At 38.8% G+C, this 11,414-nt stretch overlaps 1 protein-coding gene across 2 annotated transcripts in view; it reads right to left on the bottom strand.

Annotated features, from left to right (window-relative positions):
* Window positions 1-9,976, bottom strand: part of CUL5 (cullin 5) — a 98,357-nt gene extending 88,381 nt beyond the window's left edge. Inside the window, exon 1 of one of the 2 annotated variants that reach the window (XM_007494881.3) lies at window positions 9,838-9,976. In XM_007494881.3, coding sequence (XP_007494943.1) covers window positions 9,838-9,861 — 24 coding nt within the window. In that variant the 5' untranslated portion in view covers window positions 9,862-9,976. The remainder of the gene's footprint in view (window positions 1-9,837) is intronic. The other variant, XM_007494882.3, reaches the window with a different exon arrangement.
* Window positions 9,977-11,414: the final 1,438 nt, after the last annotated feature.

Raw genomic sequence — 11,414 nt, forward strand, 5'->3', positions numbered from 1 at the left:
ACAGCTTCAGTACAAATTCAACTATAATCCCCAGAAAAGAAGAAGCAAGTTTCAAGAGTCAAATGTAGGCAGCTAGGTGGCTCAGTGGACTGAGGCAGGCTTGGAGATAGGAGGTCCTGAGTTCAAATCTGGCCTCAGATACTTCCTAGCTGTGTGACCCTGGGCAAGTCACTTAACCCCCATTGCCTAGCTCCCTGGTTGCAAATCTATGGCACGAGTGCAAAAAGGAGCACTCAGAGCCCTCTCTGTGGGCACATGCACAACCAGAGTTCGTTACTAGAAAGCCAAAGGAAGGCAAACTGAGTTGCTCCCCTTCCCCTCTCCACACACACCTGAGAACATTTCTCCTGCCCAACAGCCCAATGACAGTACTTCCTCCCCCCATCTGGGGTCTGGGTGAGGAGCCTCACGTGTGGTGAGGGTGCAATTTGGGCACTCATCCTCTAAAAGTTTTGCCATCACCAGCCTAGCTCCTTATTGCTCTTCTGCTTTGGAACTGATACTTAATATCAATTCTAAGACAGGAGATTAGAGGGTTTTTTTTTTTTTAAGAGTTAAATGTAATGTTTTTAATCAGGGGAATGAGAATACTAGAGAGAAAAAAATCTAAGAGAATTGATGACTCCAAAAGAGGAGTCTGACATTAGAAAGCTTCCAGCTGAAAGCGATTCTGGGGCTCCTGTAGTTTAAGTAAAGCAATTAAATTCTTGTTTAGTTCAAAATATCTATTCCCTGCCACCCCCAAAATAGAAGTAACTTTTGATGTCAGAATTTTGAACAGTGCCTCTTAATAATTTTACATGCTTGTAATTTTTATCCTAGTTTTAAATACATCTCTATGCACATAGCTAGCTGAAGACATGAAGGTAGCAGAGACATGGTAGATGACAATGTGCTCAAAAAGTGGTCTAAGAGACATAAATCATAACAAAGATGATTAAGAAAAGAGGTGAGATTTGGTCATGCAGGAGAGAAGCAAAAAAGTAACAGCCACACTCGATGTACCAATAATTAAGAAAAATAATAAGAGCTAGTGGAAAGTTGGCAAACACAAAAACTGGATTCAAAGCCTCATTCTATTCATACTGCTAGAGGTATATCAAAGTAATAATAATAATAATAGTTAGCATTATATAGTACCTACTATGTGTTAGGCATTGTGCTAACCACTTAACAAACATTATTTCAGTTGATTCTCACAACAACCCTATGAGAGAGGTGCGGTTATCCCCACTTTATGATTGAGGAAATTGAGACAAACAGAAGTTAAGTGATTTACCCAAGGTCAAAATGCCCAAGCCAGAGTCTGAGATCAAATTTAAACTCAGATGCTGAATACTAGCCTAAAAGTTCTACCTACTCAATGCATCATTATTTAGATGCCTATAAAATAACTGGAAGGAAATTTAAAAGCTTCATTTTGGCTTGTTTTTCTTTTTTTTTTCACTTAGATCTCATTGCAAAAGAAAAAGTTACTATAGTTTTAAGAGATCTGAAGAGTTGTCTACATTTCATAAGAAAACCATATTTAGGGCATTCTAGGAGTTAAGTCACAGGAAGGAAAAGACTGGGATTAATTCTATAGAGGGAATGAAAATGAGGAAAACAGTGGCTAGAACAACTGGAGAGATCTACCTCCCTCCTCCTCTCTCACCACAGTCCATATGATCACTGGTTCTTGGAACAACTGTTGTAGGGGAAGAGAGACAATGATGAAGGAGGAAAGTAAATTAAAGATTGTCTATACCCTTTCCTGCCCAAACACTGACTTTGATTAAAGATTAAATTTACCTCAGATATTTCTGATTTCTCCTGGAATTTTTATCCTGCATTATACACAATTCAAACCAACTTCAAGCTCAACCATATAATTTTAGCAATCTAGATTTTCCTCATTTTAAAAGGTAAACATTTCCTTATCTGTGGTCTCCCTGTAAATCTCTATATTCACAATTCCTCAAAGGTTAACTGGTTCAGGTACCACAACTCTAAGTGTTCTTAGCTCTTTAAGGCATAACATCTAGGCTTAGGACAAACTCATTTGGAGAAGTTAGTTACCTTATTATGTGCTCATCAAATATGGGTTTCAATACATATAAATCAGAAACTCATAAATTGAATTCAAATATGGATCCTTTTTGACAATATCAGTGACAAGAGGTAATCCAGATCTGCTTAAAGACATTCAGTGAAAGGAAGTGCAATCTCTTTCCTAAGGCATATGAATTATACTTAGTGCAAATTGTTGCAAAGCTTTTCCTTACACCGAACCTGAATTTTATCTCTCTGCAACTTCTACCTGTTGCCCCTAATTCCTACTTCCAATCACATCCCTCCTAGGAGATTATAAAATAAATCTGAATTTATAAAATGTCAAGTCTAGTGCCTAGAATTTAATTCTAGGTGCCAGTTTCAGAAGGGCACTGAATAAATTGGAAGTGTGTCCATAAGGCAATGAGGATAGTGAAGAACCTTAAATACATGCCATTTGAAGATAGGTTGAAGGAAATAATTTTCATATTGAAGAAAACTCAGAGAAGAACATGATAACTATTTTCAAATATGTGGAAAGCTGTACAAGCTGATTAAGCTTGTTTTGACTGCAAAGCAAAAAATAATGGTTAAAAGTTGCAAAGGGGCAAAATAGTCTTCATGTCAGGGAAAAAAATCCTAATAACCAGAGCTATCCAAAAATAGAATGAATTGCCCAGAGAGGAGGCATAGATTCTCCTTTTCAGAGGTCTTCAGCCAGAGAACAGATAACAACTTATTCAAATATATTGTAAAAGAGATTCTTTTAGGATGTGGCTTGGACTAGATCCCTGCTGAAATGCATTTCTCTCTCTTTTTTAAACTTTTCTTTTTTCTTCAATTTAAATTTTATTTTTAGCATTCTTTTCTTTTTAAATTGAATTCCAAATTCTCTCCCCCATTCCTATCCCTTCCCCCCACCCACTGAGAGGGCAATATATCAATCCTGCAACAAATATTTCCATACTGGCTATATTTTTTTAAAAGTAAGGTGAAAAAAATGAGAAATTATATAAAGTGTATTTCAGTTCCAATTCTGTAATTCTATGATTCTGGCATAGTAGAAAATAGTGGACTTAACTTAGCCCTGGATCTGCCACTTACTAGTTATCTGATCATGAGCAAACTTTTTAAAAAAAATTATAAAAATGGAGATAATATATAACACTACCAACCTCTTAACATTGTTATGAGAAAATCACTTTAAAACTTTAAAGCACTACTTTTCTCATTTGTAAAATAGGTAGGAAGAACTAAATGGTTCCTCTCACTTCTAAATCACTGCTATGATAGACAAAAAGTGTGTTATTTTGAGCTTATGGACAAAGACCAATTCATTTTTCCATTTTGTATTCTCAGTGCACCTAGCAATATCTAAGCAAAGACTAGGTGCTTGATGATTTAAGCACCCACTGTCTTTTTGCACGTCTTCCTGATTTGTGATTCCTAGCAGGGTTAAAAAAAAAAGTTAGCTGGAGAAAGGAAAATTAGGGAGGAAGAATTAAAATTTTCTTTTCAAAACTGGTAGGATGGGAGATAGAATTGTTCAAGATTTGTACATCTTTAAAGCTAAAGCACTATGAATAAGCAGCCCCTGCTCTTTGAACACTAAGTATTCATAAAAAACACATTTTTTATCAGCTTTAAAAGGCAGATCACCACATGTGTGTGTCTATGTGTGTGTGAAAATAGAAATCTATTAAAACCAATCTTTCTTACATGAATACAAAAATATATGTTAGTAAAAGGATTCTCACAATGTTTAAAAAACAACAGGCATAAATACCTATGTTATTATACCAAAATATATTCTAATAAAGTACAAATTTTTATAGAAAGAAATACTGAGGAACTTGGAAATTCTTTTGTCAAGCTTCCTATTGCATTTAAGATAAAAAAAAAAAAACTTTTTTTTTGGCATTTAAAGTGCTTCACCAATTTGGGCTTAATTTCTCTTTCAACAATTTCACATTCTTTTCCCCTAAAATGTTTTCCCTCTTCATCTTTGACTACTGGGGTTCCAAGATCTCTAAAAGTTCAAGTGCTACCTCCTAACAAAAACTTTCTTGATTCTCCCAGTTATTACTGCCTTCTTGCCACCAATGTTAAATATAAATACTTTGTATTTATTAATCTGCATGCATGTTGTTTCTGTGCAACAAAATCTAAGCTCTTTGAGGACAGAGGCTATTTTTTTAAACCCTTACCTTCTGCCTTAGTAAGGGCTAGGCAATGGGGGTTAAGTGACTTGCCCACTCACACAGCTAGGAAGTGTCTGAGGCCAAATCTGGACCTAGGACCCCCCCCTCCCCGCGGCTCTCAATCCACTGAGTTATTACCCAGCTGCCCTCTATAATATATTCTTAATGAAACAACTAACGATAACACAGGGGAGGGAAAAAGGGTTCCCATTGGGCTGCTAGGTGAAGGAGCGGCTAAATTGAGGAATGTCCTCAGTGAATGTAGATGGGGGGAGGGAGGGAGGGGACCCCCCCCCCCCCACGCTCTGCTCCTCTCCAGCTCTGCCATCTTTGGGCCACCTACCTTACCCAGTATGAGCTCCCACTGGGCTGCTGGATAGAGGGGCAGGGGGAATGTGAAAAAACATGGTCAGGCATGGTGGAGAAGGGGAGGGGAGAGCTCTGCCCAAGTCCTTCTGCCTTTCTAGTAACAAACTCTGGGTAGGGAGAGGGCAGCTGCAAGCCCAGAGAGTGTTCTCTGTGCCATCTTTGGCACCTATGCCATAGGTTCGCCATCACTATGATAGGGTCAAAATATTGTGGATAAAAATAACACAGTGAAACCAAGCAAGGTTCTTTCTTTGTAATGGAATTCTAGTGTGAGAGTATACTACTCTTTTGATGAGTATATTTAAGAATTTTTTAAAAAAATAATTATTCTCTAAAACCTGGAGTCTTCAGTCTTTTTTTCTTAATATTCTGATAACTGTATTTCAATATAATTGGTTTCCTTTGGTATCTTATGTATTTTATTTCTATATATTTTATAACACCCTGAGAAGGGATCCATAGGTTTCATCAGACTTCCAAAGGGCTCAATGATACACAAAAATGAATCCCTGGAAAGGTGGCATGATTTCCAATAGAACAATGATGAGACTACCATGAGGATTATATTAAAGTGGTTTATTACCTACACCTTCTACCCTTTCTCCAAGTCTGTATTCCTTTTTCCTACTCAATATGTATCCATAGCCTTTAATGCTATCCTATTTGTCCAAAAAAAATCCCAATCCCAGCAAACCTTCCAAGATTCAAAATTAACCCTTTCTCTCAAAATGACCAATTAAAACTCCTATTTTACCCTAGAATAGGCATCTAAAATAATAGTCCATCTAAAATAATTTACTTTTAAAGTTATTTTTTCAAGGAAGGAGTTACTTCTTTATCTGTTTGTGAGAAAAAAGAGAAGGAAGTAGGTAGCAAGCAAAAGTAAAAGAAGGCTCTCGATAATGTGTGTGTAAAAGGTTTATCAAGGATATAAAAATGTTTTATGTTTAGATATACCCTTTTCTAATTATTCAAATTTACTAAGTATGTAATGATCTTAAGATGCAGTCTACACTTTTGCAGTGCAGATATCACATATAGTTCACAAGTATTAGCTAAATTAGGTCACTCCCTTGCATAAAATCTTATGTCTCCACCCTGTCCAAAAGTTAAAAGTTAAAACTCCTTAGTCTGGCATTCAGGAATCTTTACAATCTGCCCCAATCTACCTTTCCAGCCAATCTACTCCAATCACTACCATATAATAGTTAATAACAGCTAATATTTATATAGTATTTCCAAGGTGCCAAGCACTGTCCTAAGATTTTTTTTTTAACCTTTATCTTCTGTCTTGGGTTCCAAGGCAGATGGGCAGGAAATGTCTGAGGCCAGATTTGAACCTAGGATCTCTAGGCCTGGCTCTCAATCCATTGAACTACCCAGCTCCCCAACCCCACCCCCACCCCTAGTAAGAGCTTTACAATTATTCTACTTGGTCTCTCCTAAGATAGAGAATTGGGAATTTCTAAATCTATTATAAATTTTTATGACTAATTCTCTTCTTGTGGGTTTACTCATCTCTCATGTCTTAATTTGTGAATTGGCGTTTTGTTTCTGGGTTAGGCTCTGTTAGGCTCTATCTCCTGCTATGCCTCTGGGTAGGATGGTCAGCTTTACTTGATCTTGTCCTGGGTTCCTAAACACTTTCCCGCACCAATCCTGACCCTTTAAAGTACTGTATCTTCAAGATCCTCTTTAGCATCTCTTGCAGATTAATGAGCCCATGGGCCTAGGCCCACATTGTGAATTTCCAGATACAATGGGGCTTTCTGAGGGTAGCTTTGCTTTCTCTGACTCTGAATAGAATCTGGCTGGCTACAAGTATCTCTAGTCAGTCTCTGGTTTCCCTAGGAAACTGCTAGCTTGGCAGCTAACTGTGTTTGCAAGTGTCTCATTTCCTATGCTCTTAAGTCTTTGATATGATTTTTTTTTTTTGCACAGGTCTAGAATAAAAATTGGTTACTAGACTTTATCATTGGATTTCTAGATCACTAATTGCTCTGGATATGCAGGAAAGAAGGAAATAAACAATGCCTACTATGTGGTACTTTGCAAGTATTATCCCAAGCGGTCAACCTCCATGAAGCAATCATACTGGCAGAAAGTCCTCTCAATTCACTTCTCAATATATTATGACCTATTGTTATACAAATATTAAAATCATACGAATGTTACTATTATTACCTTGGTAACTTTCTATACTTTTTTTTTTCCAGGCTTAAATGTCCCAATCTGAAAAAATGAGGAATGTAAGCTAGATCATCTCCATCTCTCTAACAGTCTTCAGCCCTACACAATGCACAACAATTTAATTCAATTAAAGATGGACTATTTCAATTCAGTTACATTAATATTATCTGACTACTTTCAATTCCTACTACTTAAAGGATCTTTTAAAAGGAAGGCAAGAAATCTCATTATCCCTCACCAATAATCTATCAGAAAAACCCACAGCACATTAAAAATGAAAATTTGAATTTTCTTTAAAATCACTTCTATAGTTTTTGAAATGTTTCTGATGAGGGTGTACTTAATTTCACATAAAAGTATGGGGAAGGAGCACTATAATACTTTGAAAATTGGGGGGAAAAATAGACTCCTAAAACTGAAACTACAACTCTTAATTTTGGCCAGGTCATATCACTTTACTACCACAGCTTTGGATAAGACACTCCTGTAATGGTCTGAGGAGCTATAATAGGTGTTTCCAATCTAAACATACCAAAGGAATCTATTACATGCTATTAGCAAAGGTAGAGAGTATCCATCTACATTTTTTGTATTTTCCTCCACAAATTCAACACAAAGTGCATTTAGTATCAACTGAGAAGCCTCTGTTCACTCTTTTCCTACTCTAATTGATTTTGCATACTGATGCCATAATATTTCTATGCTTAGATCTCACCAATTCACTTCTTTGGTCAAAAATCTTCAGTGGCTACCTGTTTGTTGCCAGTTTAGTAAACCTAAAACTCCCTTGCCTGTCACTCAAGACTTTGTTTAATAACTTTACAAAAATATATATGTGAAAGTGATTCATATATATTATCTCATTTGATTCTCAGAATAACCCTGGGAGATAAATGTGCCATTATTATCCTCATTTTACAGACAAGTAAACTTAAGTTGAAAGGTAAAATGACTTAAGTGCCCAAGGTCACACTGATAATAAATATGTGAGAGGAGTTCAGCATAATATCCACTAAACCACCTGGATGCCTGGTCTCACTTTGTTGCCCTGGAGTCAAATCGGACTGTTCTCTGCCAAATGAATACACCTAGTTAACCCTCCCTAGCTTAGTGCCTTTGCACATGTGGTTCCGCATGCCTGGAGTAGTTTCCCTTTTCCTTTTAACTGATGAATTTCTCCACTCTTTTTAAAGCTCAACTGAAATGTCAACACTTTTCCAAGATGTTTCCTTAATTCAACTCATTCAGACCTCATTGAGCAATTTGTTTTGCAATTTTCTAATCCACTTATGAGAAGCAGTTATATAGTGGCTAGAAGGCTACAGAGTCAGGAAGAGCTAATTTCAAGTCTTGCCTAGAATATATATTAGCTGGTTGGTTGATTATGGGTAACTTCCTTAACTTTAATGTCCCAAAGAAGACTAAATTATAAATTGCAATGAGTTGTTAAACTGCATTCATTGATATATCCTAGTCACAAAATAAAAAATTATTTTGTGTATTCAAACTTAAAAAGAGCCTTTAACTGACATCAAATAAGAAATCTGTTAATACTAACCAAGATCCTTTATTTTATTCATTTATTTAAGACCCTTACCTTCTGCCTTGGAACCAATTGGTTCCAAGGCAGAAGAGTGGTAATGGCTAGGCAATGGGGGTTAAGTGATTTGCCCAGGGTCACACAGCTAGGAAGTGCCTAAGGCCACATTTGAACCTAGGACCTCCCATCTCTAGGTCTGGCTCTCAATCCACTGAACCATCCAGTTGCCACCCAACATCCCTTTTAAAAAATACACTTTTGAATTTCTTTATATATCACTTCAACTTATAAGCACTGATTTAAATTGTTTGTATAATATGGAATATGGCACTCAAACCATCAACATGATCAACTCAGTCTTGACTTCAAATCTCAAATTGTTTAAGTAACCTAATACAGACAAAATTCATTTAATTGGTACTATGATTTCATTAGAGAAAAGTGATTTGTGACATGGGAAGTGATTATAATTGACAAGTCCAAAGGGAGTAGTTGAAACCAGGAAAAACCTTAACCCTTCAGAATTAACCTGAAAAAAATGCAGAGTAATAAAACAGAAAAAGTCCTAGTCAAGAGTTCTCTCCAGGCACTCTTCAAACTGGCTATATGACCTTGGGCAAGTCACTTAACTCCTTTTTATAGGCCTATTTAATGATCTGTAAAATGACATAATTATATTTACATTGTTGGGTCCCTTCCAGATTTAAATCTTCGATTGCATGGAGGCAAAAAGTTTCAAATATCACTATAAAATAAGATGAGGATGCACTGACCCTTCCACCTCATTTAACCCCCTCTCTCAGCCTGCTTATAACAGTCATACCTCCATCACTATTCTTAATAAAACTACAACAGCTTGCTCTTGCACAAAATTACTTATAAAAGAAGAACTTCTAATACTCTGTTACTGCCTTATAGCAGGAATTCAATACCTTAAAGAAACGGAGGGAAGGAAGCACAAAACCTGAAATTCCCTGAGGAACGGTTCCTGCAAATTGGTAGGGTGAGGGGGTGGGTTCTACAAACCAAGTGGGGCCTAGAGGAAGGGACAAGGAAGGGGGTGAATGGGTCAGTATCCTGCAGTCCTCGCATTTCTCGGATTTTTCTCTTCCACGCCTTAGACTCTATGAACAGGGTGTGTTGGGAACCCCTATAAGACGGACTGCACTCCTCCAACCCCAAAATCTGTGTGTCCCGTGGAGGGGCCCACAACCCCATTTGTACCCAGTCGCCGTGTAAGCTCACATACACATATATACATACACATACATACATACACACACACACACACACACGCACGGCAACTGGTTGGGGGGGGACGACACCCTCACCACCCAGTGCCTGGGAAGGGTGTCCCTTCAGTCACCGCTGTCACTGCCGGTCCTGTCGTCCGATCCTGCACAGCACTGTCATCTGTCCAGGTCCAAGTTGTGCTACTTCCCTGGCCCGGGCCCTGTAGTGGAATCCGGAGCCGACGAAGAGAGACGGCAGGAGTGAGGTTCTTACCTTTAACAGATTAGACGTCGCCATGTTCCCTCAACTTATCCTCTCGCGGGATCGCGCGAGATTTCCGAGCTCCGCGGCTCTGATGCGGCCTCTCCCGCCAGACCTCCTGGCCGGGCCCAGAGTCCGAGGGCCCAAAGACGCCAGATAAGGGAACGGAGGGTGCCCTGGACTCCGGGCGCTGTCAGCCAAGCTCGGGGGCTGGTTTGATCGATGTCTTCGCTTTTACATGCTCATGGGGGGCTCCCCCCCAAGGGAAGAGCTCATGCGAACCCACGCGGAGCCCCGGAACGGCGTCTGCACAGAGAAGATAGAAGAGGGGAAGAGGGGACAAGAGCAAAGCTGGGATGAGCCTCCCCCAGCCTTTCGGCTCAGTCCGCCATGGTCGCGCCCGCAGCCAATCTCGGGAATTGAGAGAGCCCCGCGGCCGAGGTTCCGAGGCTGGGGCCGAGTCACGTGGCCCTGGAGTTGGGGAGGGCCCGGGCCTCAGCGAGCCCGGGTGAAGCTGGGAACCCAGGGAGGAAGAAGGGGCGGGGAAGTTCTGAGCTCCGCCGGCTTCTAGTTCTGACCTTAAAGGGGCAGAGGCCTCCTTGCTCCGCCCCTCGGGAACATTAAAAAAAAAAATCAGTGGAACCAAGCAGAGGAAAACTGCAAAGGTGAAAAATCATACCGTGTTTTTCAGGATTCCCCAAAAATATATTTTATTTTACTAATTTCCCACAACTACCTTGTTATCCTTCTTTTACAGAGAAGGAAACTGAGGCTTATATGACTTGGCCAGGGTGACAGCCAATTAGTGTATCTTATATGGATTTTCAGTTATTTCCAGTATTTCCTACTACGTGAGAATAAAAGAAATTTTGGTCATCTCTTTCTAATTTTTATTCCCTCAACTGTCATGACTTCCTCCGTTTTTCTCCTAAACTTGCCCAAGTCCTTCATCCTTAAAAAAAAACAAAAACAACTAATTAGACCCTAATCAGCTCAGACAAATTACAGAGTTATGTTACTCTCTCATTCCTCTTTTTCACATCCTAACCTTTGACTTCTGACTACTGTGGCAAACTCTGGGTTTTCAAAGGCAAAAGACAGCTCTTGCCCTCAAGGAGCTTAGAATCTTTTTTTTTTAATTTTATTCTTATTCCGCAAAAACACTTCCATATGGTTATTGTAGGAGCACATTCATTCAAAACCAAAACCCCAAAATAAAATCATAAATACATTGATATGAAATACTGTATGCTTTGATCCACATGTATCCAACCACAACAGTTCATTCTCTGGAGATGGACAGGGTTCCCCATCATAAGTCTTTCAGGATAGTCCCAGATCATTGCATTGCTGAGAGTAGCCAAGTTTTCACAGTTGATGATCATACAACATTGCTATTACTGTGTACAATATTTCCCCAGTTCTGCTTATTTCTACATTAGTTCCTACAAGTCTTTCCAGCTTTTTCTGAAATCGTCATCATTTCTTATGATACAATAGTATTCCATCACCAATATGTACCACAATTTGTTAAGCCATTTCCCAATTGATGTACACCCCCTCAATTTCCAATTCTTTGCCACCACAAA

This window comes from Monodelphis domestica, chromosome 4 (genome assembly GCF_027887165.1).
Source record: "Monodelphis domestica isolate mMonDom1 chromosome 4, mMonDom1.pri, whole genome shotgun sequence".
NCBI lineage: Eukaryota > Metazoa > Chordata > Mammalia > Didelphimorphia > Didelphidae > Monodelphis > Monodelphis domestica.